Below are 19,129 nucleotides of genomic sequence, written 5' to 3'. Positions count from 1 at the left end.
TAACCCTTACCTTTCCTGAACCCTTTCAGAGGCACAGAGTAGGGGTGACTTAGGTTAGGTTGAGCCCCATGACATAGGAGGAAGGCAGCCTAACGAGTGCAGAACAAAAGAACGGGCCACAGAGAGTCAGTCCAGCGGAGGCCCGCCCAGCTGCCGGCAGCTGGGAGTCAGCTGTGTTTGGGATCGCCCGCTTCCTGGCATCCTTGTTCTGAGAGACCTGCCCATCACCTTGTCGTTTGTTGGGATGTTGGAACAGTTTCCAGCTTGTCATTGTAACAGGGGAAATGCGCAGCGATGGCTGAGAGGAATGCATCTGACATGGGAGTGTGACAGCAGGACATTCAGAAAACTTTCCAAGGCGCCGTCATGGGATTTAGAATTCAGGAAAGAGGCCAAAGACATATGGAAGGTTGTATGGGCTCAGGAGTGAGCGGCTCTTTTCCATCTGCACAGAAGTGCCAAGGAAAGGAAATCAATGTGCACAGCAGCAGCAGAGCCTCTGATTAGACCTTGAGAAGGACTTCCCGGCTGAAGGACTGTGGGCCCACAGTGTTGGCTGTTGATGGAGTCTTTGGTGATGAAGTCTTTGTGGGAAAGTTGATGAGCACACCTCCTTATCAGACAGGATCATGTGAAGCCCTGGGAAAGATGGGGGCGTGTCAGAAACTATGACACGAGTCTTGGCTGAGGGCCCATGATCCCACACTCCCTGGAACCATAAGTGTAGGGCACACTTCTGTTCCATCGTGATGCCCTGTAGCAAATTGAAGCCCCAGGAAAGTGTGAAAGAGCCTGTGTCAAGGACCAGGAGAACCAGATGTTGACCCAGGAGTGACACGGATTCCAAGCACCTTTTCTGCAAAATGAAGTGCTGGCCTACACTAATCTCCAAGGCTCCCCGGAAATCTCTTTTTTTGTTGACATTCTGTGTCTCCCTGAAATGCCCAACTACATCCAAATTACTGGAGTGGCAGTCTGGATCTTTCCGATTTCTCCACTGTTCCCCACCCCAATACCTTGGCCAGCCTCAGGCTAGTTATAATGGCACCACCATGGACTCCGACCCAGGGGGTGACAGGTGGCCGGTAGAGAGGAGAACCGCAAATCCATGGATTACATCTTGCCCTAGAAAAGGGTGGAAGGAATTTTGTGCCAGTTATCTTGCTGCCCTCCGGTAATTAGAGGATTTGGTTCTATGCCAATTTAAAAAGTCATTGGTACAAATGATGTCTTAGTAAAAGTGCCTAGATTTTTAAACAACTTCCATGGATATGTAAGAAACATCATGTGTATGTTCATGGTGCTGTTCTCTATTCAGTTTGTGTTCTTTGAGCACCTGCTATGAGCTCTGCAGACACGTGTAAGCTGGAGCCTTGCAGATCACTGCCTGTTTGCAGAGTACAGGCTAGTTAATGTAAAACAGGGTGACAACATACATGTTAAGTACCCCAAAGAGATGTCATCCCAACCACAGGAACTGCAGTGATTCCAGAGAATGGTTGCATTGGTCTCTGTGGGTAAGGAGACGTCTTGCAGGACATGAGACCCGGTCTGTGCCTTTGGGAGCGGGTAGGATGTTTGCCAGATGGAAGGGAAGAGAGAAGACGACGAAGAGAGAGGACGTGATGTTAGCGAAGTCTTGAAGTTGGGCACAGTGTTAGGATGTTAGGGAGACAGGAGAGAGCACAGCTGGAGGGTTTGTGTTGGGTGTTCCTCAAATGGTGGGGATGGCCCAGCACAGGGTCTGTGTGCTGGGCTGAGATGTCATAACTGCTGTCCAGCCCAGCCCCTGTCGTGTGCCTTGGACTGTATATCTTGTATTTTTCTCTGGTGTTCTGTACAGGTAAAGTCTGTCCCCCTGTATCAGTCAGGATAGCCTAGATAATGCTGCAGTAACAAACAAGCCCGAATCACAGTAACTGTAAACAATCAGGACCCAGCTTGATGGTGCGGCTGCCATGTTCACCGGTCACCACGACGGAGGGTGAGGGCTCTGGCGGATCCTGCGCTGGCAGTTCAGCTCTCCGGCCTACAGGCAGTGCACGCCACTTCCACTCTTGGCTTTTTGCCCAGAACGGGTCACACAGCCCCATCCAACCACAAGCATGCTAAGAAGGACGGTCCTCCTCAGTGCCTGGGATGGGGGAAACCAGATCTGTTTGGTGACTATGTAGAATGGCTGTCACATGCCCCACCTCTAGTAGAAGCTCACCAGAGGCCAGGACAGACCTTTTCTTTCCCTCTTCTCCTTCGCCACATCAAATCCTTATTGGGGCTCAAGGATTGAACTCTCCAGTGAACTCTGAAGATGTCATGGGCTCTCCGATGGCAAGAAGCTCAGAGGTCACCTGCTCCCGCTCCCAACCATTCAGGGCAGGAACCCCTCTTGTGGCCGCTGGGCTGCTGGGCGTTTCTCAGAACATCGTCAGGCTCCACTGATAGAAAGTTCTTTCTCTGATTCAGCCCTAAACCCCCTTCTCATAATTCCAGTCGATGGCTTTGATTTTGCTCCTTTGCAAGTCTTCTTTTTAAATGAAATATCCTCCTTATTCCTGCATGAGGAATTTCCTTTTTCGTGGTGAGTTCATTCCATTGTTTATTTATTTGTTCTTTCACTGTGGATCCAGCCAGCCAGTCATCACTGCGGGCCACGGCGTTCCCGGCTGTGTCCAGGCTGTGTGCGGGCACTGGGGACTGGGATGGCGAGGGGAACAGGCACGGGCCCTGTCTGTACAGAGGTTGGAGGGGAGGACAGGTGCTTAAGCCACAGTGCCAAGAAGTCTGGGACATGACACATTGGTCCCTAGGTCCTGTCCCACCCTGGGTCATCCCCCCAGAAGTGCTATAAGTGTGCACTATATGTAAGTCCCCTTACCGTGCCTCCCTGAACCAAATACAGTGCAACCTCTGCTGCTCCTGTGAGTCTCTCCTTCAGTAAATGCCATCTATATATGTCCTAGTGGTGCCCCTGGCTCCAGCTCACTAGGAGGAACAGGATACAACACTTACTAAACAATATTGACGACTGGATTTTACAGGGAGAATGATCAGCAGTGACTCACTGGTGCCCGCTGTATACAGTGTCCTGGAGTACCTGGACTCTGCTTAGGCAAGCAAGACACTCTGGAGGGAGAAGGCAGCAGTCGAGGGCAGCACATGCGTACGGGGAGGAGGGGCTGCTCTCTGCGGCCCGCGTTCCGGCAGGGGAGCTCAGACGTGCAGGCGGCAGGGAGGCACCAGGCCATCGTGCCGTGCGAGAGCTTTGCTCTGCGGGTTAGGAGGCATGGTTCTAGCCTGCGCTGTGCCTCTGGCTGACTGTTTCATCATAGGTAAGACGCATCATCTATCTCACTGCAGCCTCAGTTTCCCCTCTGCAAAATGAATATGTAAACTAGACTTAAAATCATCAAAGTGTTTTGTTAAAACACAGACCTAGACTTCTACTTCTGGAAAAATGCAATAGATGTTCTTGTCCATATTCTTCTTGCTAAGTACAGCTAAATCACCTGGATGTTATGTATGAACATAAGAAGATTCTGAAAGGTAGAAGGAAGAAGGCAGACTAACCAGGATCCTCTGGACTTGAGGAAAGACACACAGACAAATGACTTGTTTTCTTTTTGCCTCATATCCCAGACTTGGTGCGGGTATGCCAGAAATGCCAGTGGACATAGACAAAAAAAAAAAAAAGTCCCAGTAAAAGCCGCTGTCTCCAGACAAATGACCAAGAAAAGATAAACAAAACTAGGCAAGAAAAGAAAGAAAACAATGGGAAAAGACCTAGCAAAACAGAAAACTTTTAGACAGTAACTGCTCTCCTCCAGCCAAGACCGAGTGGGAGCCCAGATTGTACCCTCACTGGGCTGCAACGAGGCGTCCCAGCCCCCACCCCCAGGAGAAGGCCAGGAGGGAGCTGCAACTTTCACCCCTGACAGCTGGTGAGGGGGCTCCCTGCCCCCACCCCATGGTGTCATCGGAGACCATGCGGGAACCCGGACTTGCACCCCCACATGGCAGTATTGAGGTGCCCCTTCCCTCCATGCCAGATGGTGTCGGAGGAGGACTAGCAGAGAGTGAGACTATTTGCTGAAGCCTGGTGGAAATCAGTGTCAGAGGCAACCACGTGGGGGTCTGAAACTCCCGCCCCCACCCAGCAGTAACAGTCAGCACACCCCAGGGGTGTCAGAGAGGGGTGAATGGGGGACCTGCACTTCACCTCCACCTGGCAGGCGTGAGGCTGGGCCCCCTCCCCTTTGCCCCTGCCAGAGGGGTATCACAAAAACCACAGTTAAAGCAGAAGATTTAAATAAGATTCTGTCTCATATGGTAACATGAAAATGTCCTGGTGTCAATTGGAAATCATTTGTCATACCAAGAACTGGGAAGATTTCAAACTGAATGAAAAAGTCCATCAATAGATGTCAATGCTTATATGCCAAATTGGACTTCTTCAAAATTAAACCTTTGATCTGGGACGGCCCATGTTAAGAGGATGAAGAGACAAGTTAGAGAGAAGGAGAAAATATTTGCAAAACACATATCTGGCAAAGGACTAGTTTTGCTGAAGGACTAGTTTCTAGAATACATAAAGAACTTTTAAAACTCATCATTGAAAAACAATCCAATTAGAAAATGGAAAAAATACCCAAAGAGGCATTTTCCACTGAAAAGGACAGACAGGTGACACACAAACACGCAAAAAGATATTCAGCATCATTAGCCATTAGGGAAATGTAAATTCAAACCACAATGAGATACCATTGCACTCCTATCAGAATGGCTAAAATAATTTTTTTAAAAGTGACAATGCTGAGTGCTGGTGAGAACACAGAAACCGGATCACTCGTGCAGTGGTGCTGGGGATGTGAAATGGTATAGCCATTCTGGAAAGAAAGGCTTGGCAGCTTCTTAAGAAAAAAACAAACTAAACCTGCAAGTACCATATGAACCAGCAATTGCACTACTGGGTGTTTATCCCAGAGATATGAAAACTTATGCTCACACAAAAATTGATACTCAAATGTTTATGGCAGCTTTATTTGCAATAGCCAAAAACTGGACACAACCCAGGTGTCCTTTGGCAAGAGAATGGTTAAACACATGGTGGCACTCAGTGATGAAAAGGAATGAACTAGTGGTAATGCAGCAACCTGGGTGCATCTCCAGAAAATTATGCTAAGCGATAAAAAATCCAGTCCTCGAAAGTTGCATACTCTGTGGTTCCATTTATAGACCATTCTGGAAATAACAAAATAATAGAAATGGGGACCAGGTTAGTGGTTGCCAGGGATGAGGGAAGGGGGAGGGGGAGGCGGGAAGGGGCGTGGCTACAGAGGGCAGTAGGAGGGGCCTTATGGTGATGGGACCATCTTGTATCTTGACCGCGTCAATGTCAGTATCCTGGATGTGATATTGAACTATACTTTTACAGGTTTCCCCATGGAAGGAAACTGAGTAAAGTGTACGGGGGGGGGGGTCTCTCTGTATTGTTTCTTACAATTACACATGAATTGACAACCATCTAAACATAAAAAGGTTAATTTTTAAATAGCATAACACTTTTTGTTTCATCAGAATCTTGCCTGGGAATTCCATGCAGAAACCCGGAAGGAGTAGCACTGCCTGGTGAGGCAGAGGAGGAGCACCACCTGCTTCTTCCCTGCCCCCACTTTGTGGCTCTTAGGACATCTCTGTAGGACTCCTGGGTCACCCCCTGGACCCTGCCATCTCTCAGCCCCTTTCCTGCCCTGCCTTCCTGTGGTTCTGAGTCTGGTAGTGGCAGAAAGGGACAGCTCCTTGGGGACTGGGGAGTTCAAAGAAGGCCTCCTTGTGGGGAGCCTAGGAGGGTGGGATGGTGTTGGAATGGGACCTCGATTTCACTGTCTGCTGGAAACCTTTCTCTGGGGGGGAGTGGGGGACAGTTGAGTGGCCTCCCATTATGTCAGCAGGTGTTGGACCGGCAGTCAGCCCGAAATGGACTCTGGTGTGGCTCAGTCCGGGACAGGTTCAAATAATATGGCTCATTTAAAACCTGAATCCCAATGCTAATTAGCTGAGAGAGTGGGCAGAAAGGGCTGGTTTAGGAGAAATAAACTTGGCCATGGGCTTCAGGCAATGTCCCCCACCTCTCCCTCGCCTTTTGGTCTTAATTCTAAGACAAAGGGAGAAGAGACAGGATGGACAGACTGACACAGATGTCCCAGAGTGAAAGGAATGGCCTTTCCCTCTCCTGACATCAGCTGTGGTGGCACCCAGAAGGCTACTTCTGCTGGTCTCTGCTCTGTTATTGTCATGCTTCAAAGACCTGTTGCAGGGCGGGGGTGGGGGGAGTCCATTTCTCTTTTTCCCCACCGGAGGTGGGGTGCTGTCCTTGGTGCTGAACACACACACACACACACACACACACACACACACACACACATACACACACACACACATACACACACACACACGCACGCACGCACGCACTGTTGCCACAATAGGGCTGTTTCTCCCCCAGGTTTGCCCTTCCCCACCACCACCCTCTGCGCTTGTCTGTCTCCTTCGTTCCTCTCTGAGCAAATGCAGGTCATCCTCAAAGTCTGCTTGGTTTGGGCCTGAGCAGAGTTTCAGAAGCAGCTTACAGGAAGCCCTGGTTTTGGCCCCGGAGATGACTTAGGGGTCTCCTGGTCCCCGAATGTTTTGTTTAATATAAAAGCTCTCACGGTGTCTCTCCTGTGTCCACCTGAGCTCCCCTGCCCTTCCCTGGGTCTCGCCAGTCTAGGCCCAATGCTCGTGGACAGGGGATGCTCAGGTGCAGGGACCCAGAGTGACCTGCGTGAGGTCCCAGGAAGCAGGGCGCAGGCCTAGGGTCCTGTTCTCCCCACTCTCAGTCCAAACCCTGTTGCCACTGGAAGGTCTTCCCTGGAGCCCTGCTGCTGTCTCCCCGAGGCCTGCAATTGTCAGTGCAGGCATGTTGTCACATGGCACCTGACTGTGTGCCACCTTGAGTGGCCATTTCCGTTTCTGGGACTCACTGTGTGAGGGCGAGGCTGAGAGCCGTAGGCCCCTTGTGGTCTACCCAGTTCATAGCACTGTACTTAGGCCCTCAGGTGGCCGGGGACAGGTGGGAGCTCCAGCCATCCTTAGGGAGGATAGAGCAAACAAACCTCTGTGCGTTGTTTCAAGGTGTGACCGCCCAGCTGGCTCCCGTGGGAACCCTGTGTCCATGAAGTGAGAGAGTCCACGTTAGGGGCAGGCTTGCCTTGCCCCTTGTGTGATGGAATCTGAGGGGTGACATCCTGCACTGAGACGGGTGTGGACCAGCACCGCAAGCCCTCTGAGGAGCAGGGACCTCAGCACCCTCTTCTCTCTGGTTCCCAGAGCTGCACCCCATCAGCCCAGCTGCCCACTTACTCAGGGCACACTGGCTCCTCCAGTCTCAGGGACCCCAGGCCACCCCAGCCCCAGTGTCACCTGATGCAGCAGAGGCTCTGGGGAAATCCAGTCTGGCAAGCCCCAGAATTCTCTAATTGCAACTTCACCAGTGACTCCTCCAGTCATGGTGAGTGTCCTGCTGCCGCCCCTTGTCCCATCCAGCCAGGCTCCGCTGAGTCTCCAAACACTCACAGCTCGGAACTGTCACTACACACACCCCCACACACATGCACAGGCAAAGATCACTATGCAACTGTGTATTTATAGAGAAAACCCAGCGGCATAGGAGAGTTTTGTTGTCGTTCTCACTTCACCTGACTTCGCATGCTTTCTACTACACAGTGACTCACTCTCACCTTGTCACATGCACCTGTGCATGAAGACCTTGCCCTTGTACTACCAATGAACACCCTGTGTTCCCTCTTCCTTCACTGCATATGTTGTGCTCCCTCCACTAGCTCTGCCTCAGCAAGCATTGACAAAGACAGGTGCGGAGAATCCACATGTTTCCAGGGGAGGGCTGTGTTCCTGCTCCATGGAAATCCCCTCAGTGGGGTCAGAGTTGACCAGCCTGAGTAGCATAACTGCACACTGTGCCAGGGTTAAGAGCATAGACTCTGGGCCATGCTGTCTGTGCTCCCATCCTGGGAACGAGCTCCGTGAAAGAGGGCAAGTTCTCTGTGCCTCAGTGTCCTCAACAGTAAAATGGGGATAATGACAATGCCATCTGCTCCCTGAAGTGCTTGGGCGGTACTGGCACAGACTGCGTGCTGGGTCAGCATCTGCTGTTGTCGTCCTCTGTATTCTTCGTCCTTCCAGGAGTCTGACCTCCCCTGAGCTGGGGACATCCGTGCGGCCCTTCGAGAGCCGGCTCCAGTGTCCCTGCCCATGGGGGAGGCTGTTTGCCTTTTCTTTTCTATGTGGTCTAAAGCGCTCATTATCCCTCTGTGAGCTGTTCTGCCAGCAGCATGGTGCTCCCTGGCGAGGGGCCCCTAATTGCCAGTAAGAGGGGCTGTTGGGAAGGATTCAGCAGCATTTGAGTGCTAGAAACAGCCGCTGAGAAGGATGATGGGTTTTGATGAGGCTTCTTAGAACCTTGGCGTTTCGGCAACCTGGGGGCAGGAGCTGGGTGGTCTCAGGACTGGGCAGGAGGCTGTGCTCAGAGGGAAGCCGCGGCCACCAGGGCCAGTGGTGGAATTGCAAACTGGAGAACGCTCTTTGAGAAGCCACCGAGTCTTTGATGGCTAGCTCTCAGTGCCTGGCCACCGAGTCTGCACAAAGACATATTTAATGAATGATCCTGGGACCCAAGGCTGGGTTTGGGGCAGGTGAATGGCAAGGAGATATGACAAAAAAGTGAAGCCAGGGTTTCTGTCATCAAAAGTATGACAGACTAACTTGGGGGAGAAATTAACATAGAGAGTGTCAGAGTCAGAGAGTGTTTCCCAAAGGGAGCTCCATGGAACCCTAGTCTGGTGCAATTTTCTGTGGAATCAAAAGAGTGAGTGGGATGGATTTCTGGCCAACACTTTGGCAAATATTGCATACCATACTTCCACCTACTTGAAGACTCAACATGCACTGAAGACCAATAAAAGCACTGAGAAAGTCTGCAATAAAATTTTAACATCTTAACAATTTGCCACATCTTAACAATCTTTTAATTCAGTGTGTCCAAGACATTTGACTAGGGAGTGTTTTAAAACTTTTTTTCTTCCATAAAACTCTCTTGAATGTTTAGATGTGAGAACCATGTTTCTAAAAGCATATTCTGAGAACCATCTTTAAACCACCAACCCTCCCTGTCTGCGCGGTTCTGATGCAGGTTGACAGTTGAGAGCCAGTGGGTTAGTGTTTCTGGAGCACCCGGGAGCCGTGCAGGAGAACAACGGGGAAGGGGTGTGCATGTGTGTGCTGTGAACCGTGCTCGCTGGGGTTCCCAGGGCACACGCTGTTGAGGAAGCTGCAGAGCCACAGGGAGGAGGAGACCCGAGCTGGGTCCCAACAGGGGGAAGGACTGGCATGGGGCGTGTGGGAAGAACATTTGTTTGTTTGTTTGCTCCGAGCCCAGAGGGGAATATAATCCCATACATTCTGCGCTGGGTGTGGCCCCAGAGCTCCGTCCCAGGCAGATGGTGTCCGAGCTGCACAGCCCCCCTGCACATTACCAGCATGGGGGGGGGGACCGAGGCCTCTGAAGCAGGGAGCTGCAGGGCTTTGGACTTGAGAGGTAGGGGTGCCCACATGCTATTCTTTCCTGGAGCCATGCAAAGATGGGGTTCCAGCTCCTGAGTCTGTAAAGGGCTCATGGTCCTGGCACTTCTGTTCCTCAGCTCTGAGAATCAGAGTGACATTGTGGTCATGGGGGAGGGAATGCAGGCAGGAGGTATGTCAGTGTGGGAAGTAACAAGTCCAGACCTTTGCTGCAATGGAGAGGTGACAATCGCACAGGAGGGTGGGGCAGAGCGAAAGAGGAAGGAGATGAGTTGCAGGGACATTCTGGCCTGGGAGAGAGAATGCTGGTGGCTCGCAGGAGGCAGGAGGCCGAGCTGCAGGGGCGGGGCTGGTCTGAAGAGTGGGGTTTGTGCCTGGAACAGCATGGAGACCTCTGAGTTTTCTGGCTTTTAAATAGTGATCCAGGTTCCCGGCATCAGGTCAGGAACGTGTTCTCTCGGTTGCTGTGAGGAGTTGTAGGGATTCATTGAGAAAAATGTGTGTGAGAGTTTGCAGCCTGTGACACCCTGGGAAAAGGGTGTTGGTTGTCTGACTGCCAGGGCTGTCTGGGCAGAGCACAGGTTGGCACTGTCACTCTGCTGCTCACTCCCCAGCCGGGCTGAGGCACCTCCCTCCAGGACTTCCGCTTCTCGCCTCCAAAACGGAGATGGCAACAGCTCCTCATGGGGTCGGCAGATGCACGGAGAGGTGGCTGTCCTTTGGAAAGGACAGCAAGCATAAACACATGCTTGCAAACGCAGCTTCGGCTCTGGCCCTCCTATCAGCCAGGGGGGCCTTTCCCTGGCCGCAAGAATCCAGAGTCTGGGATTGGTAGACCCCTGCCGGGGGTGCTGCTTCGGAAGAGGCAAGTGCCCAAGTTTGACGTGCCCTAGGCGACTCACACTGCAGGAGACTTTCACTGGCTTCCGCACACATGTGTTTTCCTCTTGCCACAGTAAGCTGAGTGACCTCGGTGAAGTCACTCCGCCAATCTGGACTTCAGATTCTTCAGATTTCCCAGAGTGAAATACCATGTCCTGTAGAGGGTTTCCTTCTGGCCTGCACCTGTGCCACCACCATCCCTTCTCCTACTGGCAGCAGACATCACTAATCAATCACGGCGTGCAAGTTCCTGAGCACTGAGCACCTGGGTCTGGGAGTCCAGGAGGTCCTTGCCATCATGGGGCTGTGATCTTGTGCAGGAGAGAGGTCACTATAAGAAAATGAAGTGAGAACTGCCACAGACCAGCTCTGCTGCCATGGGTCACCCATGCAGGTGGCAAGTTCAGGGCAAAGTAGGGTGACTGCAGTGTGGGAGGCCAGAGAGAGGCACTTGCTAGCTGAGCCAAGCTTTGACAGATGGGGCATATATGGAGGAGGCAGGAGGGACCGAGGCCCGGTTGACAGGTCAATGTCAGCAGCGAAGGGGGTTATAGGGAGAGAGCACCGGGGCCATGGGTGTGCACTGTGACGCCATACAGAGAGGTTTCTTGTCCTGAGTGAGTGTGGTTGATTCACACAGAGGACTGTGCGGGTTCTCAGGGCATCCTGGAATGAGAAAGTTCCCAGGCACTTAGAACTGCAGGCTTCAGGGCTGGTGGTGCCCAGAGGGAGGGACCAGTCCTCATTTTGTGGATGAGGCCCAGGAAGGTTAAGGGACTTGTCCAAGGTCACACAGTCTGGGGGGGGGGTCTCTCCAGATAGCCCCTGTGTCCCCTGAGCCCCGTGAGCCCTCCTCCCTCGACCCTCCCACCAGGCAGTTTGTGTGCCTCTCCTTCAGAGCAGTGAGCAGCTGGAACCCCCCAGCAAAGTGCTGTCTCTCTGGAGAGTGGGTTGGTTTCCACCACGGGGGAGTGGACGGTCAGGGAGTGCTGAGCAGGAGGCGAGGGTTGGGGGGAGGAGAGGGCTTGCTTCCGAGCTCTGCCCCATCTTGAGGAAAAGGAAGAGAATTCAAAACAAAACAAACCCACCCACGTCCTGTGGCTTCTTTGCCAAGGTTGCTGGGGGAGGCAGGGGAGTGTAGGGGTGAGGAGGGATGGAGGGATCAGGAGTGAGGTCAGAGAGGTGGAGAATTTGTCAGGGAGCCCAAGAGCAGACAGAGAAACCAAATCCCAGAAGCTGCATGGAGTCAAGGTTTCTGTCTCTGCGGTAGATGGCGTAGGAACCCTGGAGGGAGAGCAGAAGCAGGTTGACTGGGGAGAAATTAAGTCTCTGGTGTGGCCTTGGTTACTGGGGGCTTCTTGGGGCGTGGCACTTAACTCCAAATGAAGTCGACCCCTACCCGCCCGGCTCTGCACAGCTCCTGCCTGGGGAGAGGCCGCTGCCAGACGAGCAGCGGCGGCGGCTCCTCAGTGGGCCGTGTGGAGGCCCTGCTGGGTGTGAGCCGAGAACCGTGGGCTGCGGGCATGACCCTGACCCTGACCGCACACGTGTGTAAAACATGTGCAAAATGAAAGCCGAGCCTAGGGGGAGGCCCGGAGTCCCCAGCATAACTGCTCACTGGGTGTCCCAGCCAGGACACTCACTGGGGGAGGGGGGCACTCACTCCAGCCTCCCAGCTGCCAGCTCGGGCCCTGGGGAGGCCCCTGCCCACTGTCTCAGCGTCCTGGCCAAGCACGTAAGGGCCCTTTCACTCCGTGTCTTCCAGAACGGCAGCAAAGACAACTCCCTGGACATGCTGGGCACCGACATCTGGGCCGCCAACACCTTCGACTCCTTCAGGTAACCACCCCCCCCAGTCTCTGCGCGTGCGCAGCTCCCGCTGGGCCCAGGCGTAGTCAGGGGCCAGCGACTGCTGATGGCTCACTGACAAGAAGGGGACAGGGGCCGGGCGCGGTGGCTCACACCTGTAATCCTAGCACTCTGGGAGGCCGAGGTGGGCGGATTGTTCGAGGTTAGGAGTTCGAAACCAGCCTGAGCAAGAGCGAGACCTCGTCTCTACTATAAATAGAAAGAAATTAATTGGCCAACTAATATATATAGAAACAATTAGCCGGGCATGGTGGCACATGCCTGTAGTCCCAGCTACTCAGGAGGCTGAGGCAGGAGGATTGCTTGAGACCAGGAGACTGAGATTGCTGTGAGCTAGGCTGACGCCACGGCACTCTAGCCTGGGCAACAGAGTGAGACTCTGTCTCAAAAAGAAGGGGACAGGGACAGGGACTGGGCGGGGACGGTGGGGTAGCAAGGAGGAGGCCGAAGAGGAAGGAGGGCAGAGAGAGGGGCCACTTGCGGGGAGAAACGTGAGTGGGGAGCGCGGAGGGTCTCCTGGGGCCGAGCTGGGCGGGGCCCCTCTCGCTCGCCTCGCCTCCCTCAGGGTCGCCTGTTCCCCCTTTTGAGCCCCTTGTTGGAGGCTCTGCAGACGGTTCGGCCCCTCTCCCCAGGCGTCCTGGAACCAGGGGTGACAACGGACTGGAGGCTGCGGGGCCGTGTTAGCAGCGCCCATTTCCCACGGCGGGGGCGGCCAGGTGGGGGCTGGGCGCCTCGGGCTCCGTTCTGAGTGGGGCCCCGCCGCTGGGTCAGCCTGGCCTCGGTCCCCCACCTAACCCGGCTTGTCGCCCCCCTCGCCTTGCATCTGTCGCCCTCCCTCGCCCTCTAGTGGTGCCACCTGGGACCTGCAGCCCGAGAAGCTGGACTTCACGCAGTTCCACCGCAAGCTCCGGCACGCGCCCAAGCAGCCCCTGCCGCACATCGACCGCGAAGGGTAAGGGGCGGCGGGCGCTCAGCCGGGCGGGCACACAGGTGGCCAGCGTCCTCACCTGCAGTGACTTCGTGTGTCAGCACTGCCTTCGGTCAGAAAAGGTGGTGTCAGGGCCTGGGATGCCCTGGGATCGGGAATGTGACCCTAACCAGACACGAAGGTGTGGGGCAGATGGCTGCTGTTTATTTTATTTTATTTTATTTTATTTTATTTCTTTTTCTTTTATTTATTTAGAGGCAGGGTCTCACTCTATCGCCTAGCCTAGAGGGCAGTGGCATCATCATAGCTCACTGCAACCTCAAATTCCTAGGCTCCAGCGATCCTCCCACCTCAGCCTCCTGAGTAGCTGGGGCTATAGGCACATGCCACCACACCTGGCTAATTTTTCTATTTTTTGTTTTTATTTTTTAGAGACGGGGTCTCTCTGTTGCCCAGGCTGGTCTTAAACTCCTGGCCTCAAACAATCCTCCTGTCTCGGCCTCCCAAAGTGATGGGATTACAGGCATGCACACCACACCCAGCCTTGTTTATATTTTTAAAATAATTTTTATTGCAGTAAAGGTCACATACCATAAAATTAAGCATTTTAAAGTGTGCAATTCAGTGGCATTTAGTATATTCACTGTGTTGTGCACCTTCCACCTCTATCTAGTTCCAAAACATTTTCAACACCCCAATATAAACCCCATACCCCATCCTAAACCCCTGGCGCCCACTAATCTGCTTTCTGTTTCTATGAATTTACTTTTTCTGGATACTTATAGAAATGCAGTCATATGTGACCTTTTGTCTCTGACTTCTTTCCTTTAGCATAATTTTTTTGAGGTTCTTCCACATTGTAGCATGTATCAGAACTCTATTCCTTTTCATGGCTGAATAATGTTCCATTGTATGGATGTACTACGATTTGTTTACCCCTTCGTCTGTTGATACACACTGTGTTGATTCCACTTTGCAGCTATTGTGAATAACACTGCTATGAACATTCATGTAAAGTATCTCTTTGAGTCCCTGCTTTTAGTTCTTTGGGTAGGTCCCTAGGGGTGGGATTTCTGGGTTGTGTGCTAATTCCATGTGTCACTTTTTGAGGAACTGCCAGACTGTTTTCCACAGTGGCTGAATATTCCATTTTCCTGCCAGCAACATGCAAGGGTTCTGATTTCTCCTCATCCTCTTTGTTTGTGTTCAGTTATTGTACCGATGGCCCTTATTTTTCCTTCTAGCCTTCCCTTCCACACTCGTGCCTCCCTGTCACTCAGATCTAAGCACAACTGACATTACTGGACACTTTTCTGTGTTTCACGTGTCCTCCTGCTGCCATCTTTGCCCCACCCACCCCTAGCGGTCACCCCCTCCCATGGCAGCACTGGCCTGTCCCTACAGTGTAATGAGCAACAACCCACAGAAAGATTGGTCTCATGCCCATTTTAGAGGGGAGAGAAAGACGCTTAGAGCATCAAAGCCATTTGCCTACATAGCGGAGCCATGACATAAGGCCAGGCCTTCTGATGCCATCCAGTGGCCGGGTCTTCGCACCGGGGCATCCCCAACCTCCTTGAAGTTGTCCTCAAGATTGTGTGTGTGTGCACAGGTGTGTTTTTCTCGGAGAGGCCCACAACTCACATCAGACTCTCCCAGGGGACCTCACCCTCTCACCACACCTCCTTTTTTCACTGTCCTACCCGTTGTGGGTTCCATTCTTCTTTGGGTAGAGAGGGGAGATGGCCGCCTGGCAGAGATGGAGAACCCGCGGCCTTCTGATTTCAAGACTGTTCTTGAAAGCCACTGCAGCGGCACGGGGCTGAGCCTCCGCAGTCCTGTCTTCAGGAAAAGTGGCCTTGACTTCGCCGGTGGCATTCAGGAGTGGGTTTCTGGCAGAGGTACTGCTTGCCATCTGCCCTGTTGTGGAGTGGACCGGAGGCTGGGTGTGCCATGGGAATAGGAGGAGCATTGCACTTTTCTCAAGTCCAAGGAGCCAGTCTGTCACTAGATCTGCTGGGTCCCTGTGTGGCTCTAGGTTCCATGAGGAAAATTCACACGCGCACACACACACACACACACACACACACACACACAATATAATATGGTCTTTGCCCAGAAGCAGTTCAGTCTGCTGGGAAAAGGAGACGTGAACTCATTCATGAATGTATAGAGAAAAAAAAATGACTAAAGTATGCAGTGCCTATTTAGAGTGTGGGCAGTGTAAAGTATGATGCCAGGTGTGGGGTTAAATAAAGTGCATGCAAAAGGGGTTAGAAAAGAGAGCACTTTGTAGGATGAACCACCCGGGAAAGGCTTTGGAGAGAGATGGCATTTCCCTGGGCAGCTCCAATCTCTCCCGTGTCCCCTGGGAGCACATAGCTGGTGAAACCAGTGGGGAAACTGAGGCCCAGGGTATGGAAGTGGTGGTGCTGCCTTACTGACTACAGGTGTACGATGGGGAATGCATGCAGAAGGTGTCTGCACCAGTTCCTAGAGATTAACTAACTTCATGACAAAATGCCATTTGGCAGTGGTGATAAATGGCTATCTAGGGAGGGGACGATTCCCCTTGTGCTGAGGGCATTGTCCCTTCTGAAACCAGAGTAACCAGCCACACCTGCAATGCCAGCCGTGGGCCCGAGTTGCTTGGCCATGCTCACCCGCTCACCAGGAGCCTGCCAGCTTTGCTGAGTCACCTGGGATCTCCCATGGGCACACTCTCTGGCCAAAACCTGCCACTACTAGGTTCCCGGGGAGTCTGGGTGCAGAGTCCTGTGGCTACCTTGTGGCCAGGTGTCCCCCTTCGAGTCCTGTAAGTGTCCTCCTTACAGTCCTGCCTTAGTGGGGACAGACTCCACGTGCCAGCCACGGCAGCCTCGCTCAGAAGCAGGGTACCACTTGGTTGCCAAGGCGTCCTGCAGCCTTGTTTCCATGGAGGGACAGAAATCAGAGAAGGCTGTTGCCTTGGAAACCCTGTTGGCAGCAGTGACTCAGCTCATCTGTAGCCACCTCTGCCCTCCAAACCTGCAGTCCTCCAGGGACTTCTGAGCCCTGACCAGGGCAGGTCTGGGGGACAGCAGCCCTCCCCTGCTTTCCGCCCGCTGCCCGACCGCGGGCTGCTGGGGCGAGAACAGCAGGCCATGCCTGCAGTGCGCTAGGCTGGCGCCCGGCAAGTGCGTGGAGTTCAGCGCATGCGGAAGAGTCCTGAAGTGTGTTTTACCTGCAAGTGACATGGGGGAGGGGTGTCAGCCAGTCCAGGCCACCAAGTCCCCAGAACCCCCCCCCCCCCACGGCCCTGGCAGGTACAGAACACAGGCGACAACAAGCAGCTGGTGCTGTCTCTGGCGGCCGGTCTCCACCAGGCAGATAGATCAGTTAAAAGATGGTTGGATGTTCTAGGCCTTTCTCCACGTTCTCACTTGCAGTCCAGCACATCTTTTCTCTCACCCTGTTATAGCTCCCTACGCCCCTCCCCACCCTGGCTCCGCCTGCCGTCACCTCTGCAGCTCCACCCTGTCCTGGCCCACCCACTGTGGACACGGGCAGCACGTTGCTCTTAGCTCCGGGCATTTGCCTGCTCTGTGGAACAGTCTCCCACATTCCCTGTGCTTGGCCAGCTCACGTGTCACCTTCCTGCTGACCTTCCCCCAGACAGTTCCAGGCGCCACTGCTCTGGGCTTCTGCAGCGGGTGCACTGGCCGCTGTGCTGTGTGAGCTGATTCTCCCTCCAGACAGTCCCACCCGCTGTCTGCACCTGGGCCCCAGCCCCTGCCCGGGGCCGCACGGAAGTATTAGGTGAATGAAGAAATGAACCATCGGAGGCAGGCTTGGCTTATACCCTGTCCTTTCTCTTGCACCCAAGCCTTTGCTGCCGGTGGCTGCCAGTTTCTCTTCCTCTGGGACTCCCCTGGCCCTGGGACGTTAGGGCACTGAGCTCATGCTGCCCCCTGGTGGTGCTCAGGCGTACAGCCCTGGGAGATGTGACTTCAGGACTCCAGCTAAGAGCTCTCAGCTGTCTGAGGGCAGGAACTGAAACTGATTTATTTTTGTTGACGGATCCAAAACCAGAAGAGATGCTTGGTGAATATTTAAACAAATGAGCCAACTACTCTGGGATGTGAGAGTTGCATTAACTGTGCAGCTGGAAAATGCTGTCACCAACGTGTGGCACAGCCCTCACCATACCTCAGTAGTCAGTACTGCTAATGACACCGTGCTCTGGCCGTGCACCCGTCCCTGTTCTAAGCACTTGCCTAGTAGTATTTAAAACTCAGCACAGCCCAGAGGGGTAGGAACTGTTATCATCTTCGCTTCTGATAGAGGAGGAAACAAAGAGACCCAGAAATTGAGTAACGTGCATAAGGCCGGGTTAGCTCCAGAGACTATGCCCTTAATCAGTCACCTGGCTGCCTTTTTGCCTCCAAAACTAGAACAATAATAGTAGTAGTAAAAGTAGTCATAGTAGTGGCAATATATTTACATTATTTATTTTTTTAATTTTATTTAGTTATTACCTCTGTTTACCATTAAAAATATGTATGGTCATATATAATGCTTACTATGTTCAGGGCATAGTTCTAAGCATCTAAGTACTTAGATACATTAACTAATTTAATCTTCCAGCTGCTTTATAATGTTAGGCACATTTTAAAAAAATTTTTTCCAGCATATTATGGGGGTACAAATGTTAAGGTTACGTATATTGCCCTTGCCCCCACTCCCTCAAGTCAAGGCTTCAAGCGTGTCCATCCCCCAGTTGGTGCAAATCGCATTCATTATGTATGTATATACCCACCCCCCAACCTGCCCAACACCCGATAAATGTTATTCCTATATGTCCACTTAGGTGTTGCTCTTCCAGCTGCTTTATAATGTTAGGCACATTCGTTATGCCCATTTTACAAATGAGGAAACTGAGATACAGGGGAGTTAAGTGACTTGCACAGGGTCACCAGGTTAGTAACCACCCCAGTTAGCAACTGGGGTTCAATCCCTGGCAGTCTGGTTTCAGAATCTGCCCCCTTAAATTTGTATTAATAGAAAAAAAGAGACCCTTGGCCAGTAAGTTGGGGCCGGCTCTCAGGCCTGAGGGCACGCCCACTCGCAGAGGACATGAAGACAGATATCTGATGGGACTTGTTGGACTGGCCCAAAGTCAAGCCAAGGAGGAAGGAAGCCCCACTGAGCTCTCTGCTAGCCCCGGCCAGCCTGTGTGACCTTGGGAAAGTTGCTTGGTCTCTCTGTTCACTCATCTTCCCTTTGGTGTAATAGGGCAAGGTGGATGGATTTTGCAGGAGTTACGACAAGCTTTGGGGTATTCATTAAGCAAGGAGCTTAGCTTCTTTGCCTGGAAGGGGCAAGAGCTTTGGTTCCTCTCTTACCTCCCTCCAGGTTGGCTGTTGAATTGGGGGAGGAGGACCCTCATCTCTAGAGCCATTTCCTCTGGGTGGGACAGCTGGTTCTGCAGGGTTCGAGGGATGGCAGGTCCAGGTATCTCCTGACTGTCCCTCCTCTCCTGCTTGCCAGGCTGGGACAGGATGCATGAATGAGCCATCCTTCCAATGCCTTTCTGTCTTTTCTGATCCAGGTGTGGCAAAGGGAAGCTGGAAGATGGGGACAGTATCAACCTGAATGACATCGAGAAGGTCCTCCCGGCCTGGCAGGTAGGTTCAGGGGCAGATGCCCTAACACCCTGCCCCACCCTTGGAGTCCTGATCCTCTGCCTGGGCAGGGCCTGAGCACTCTTGCTGGCTCCTTGCTCCAGAAAGGGGCCCAACCACATGTTTGGCAGTGGCAGGTGGGCAGGGATAGGTACCT

The 19,129-nt window shown here is 52.9% G+C and overlaps 1 protein-coding gene across 6 annotated transcripts in view; it reads left to right on the top strand.

The window, feature by feature from the left end:
- Positions 1–19,129, top strand: part of CTIF (cap binding complex dependent translation initiation factor) — a 273,428-nt gene that overhangs the window by 80,448 nt on the left and 173,851 nt on the right. For 5 of the 6 annotated variants that reach the window (XM_012745342.3, XM_012745339.3, XM_012745341.3 and 2 more), the window contains 3 exons: positions 12,278–12,351; positions 13,229–13,333; positions 18,900–18,975. In XM_012745342.3, coding sequence (XP_012600796.2) covers positions 12,278–12,351; positions 13,229–13,333; positions 18,900–18,975 — 255 coding nt within the window. The remainder of the gene's footprint in view (positions 1–12,277; positions 12,352–13,228; positions 13,334–18,899; positions 18,976–19,129) is intronic. The other variant, XM_012745338.3, reaches the window with a different exon arrangement.

This window comes from Microcebus murinus, chromosome 17 (assembly GCF_040939455.1).
Source record: "Microcebus murinus isolate Inina chromosome 17, M.murinus_Inina_mat1.0, whole genome shotgun sequence".
In the NCBI taxonomy this organism is placed as follows: domain Eukaryota; kingdom Metazoa; phylum Chordata; class Mammalia; order Primates; family Cheirogaleidae; genus Microcebus; species Microcebus murinus.
Note: the sequence above shows the minus strand (reverse complement) of the source record. Positions and strands in the feature narration are given on the sequence as shown.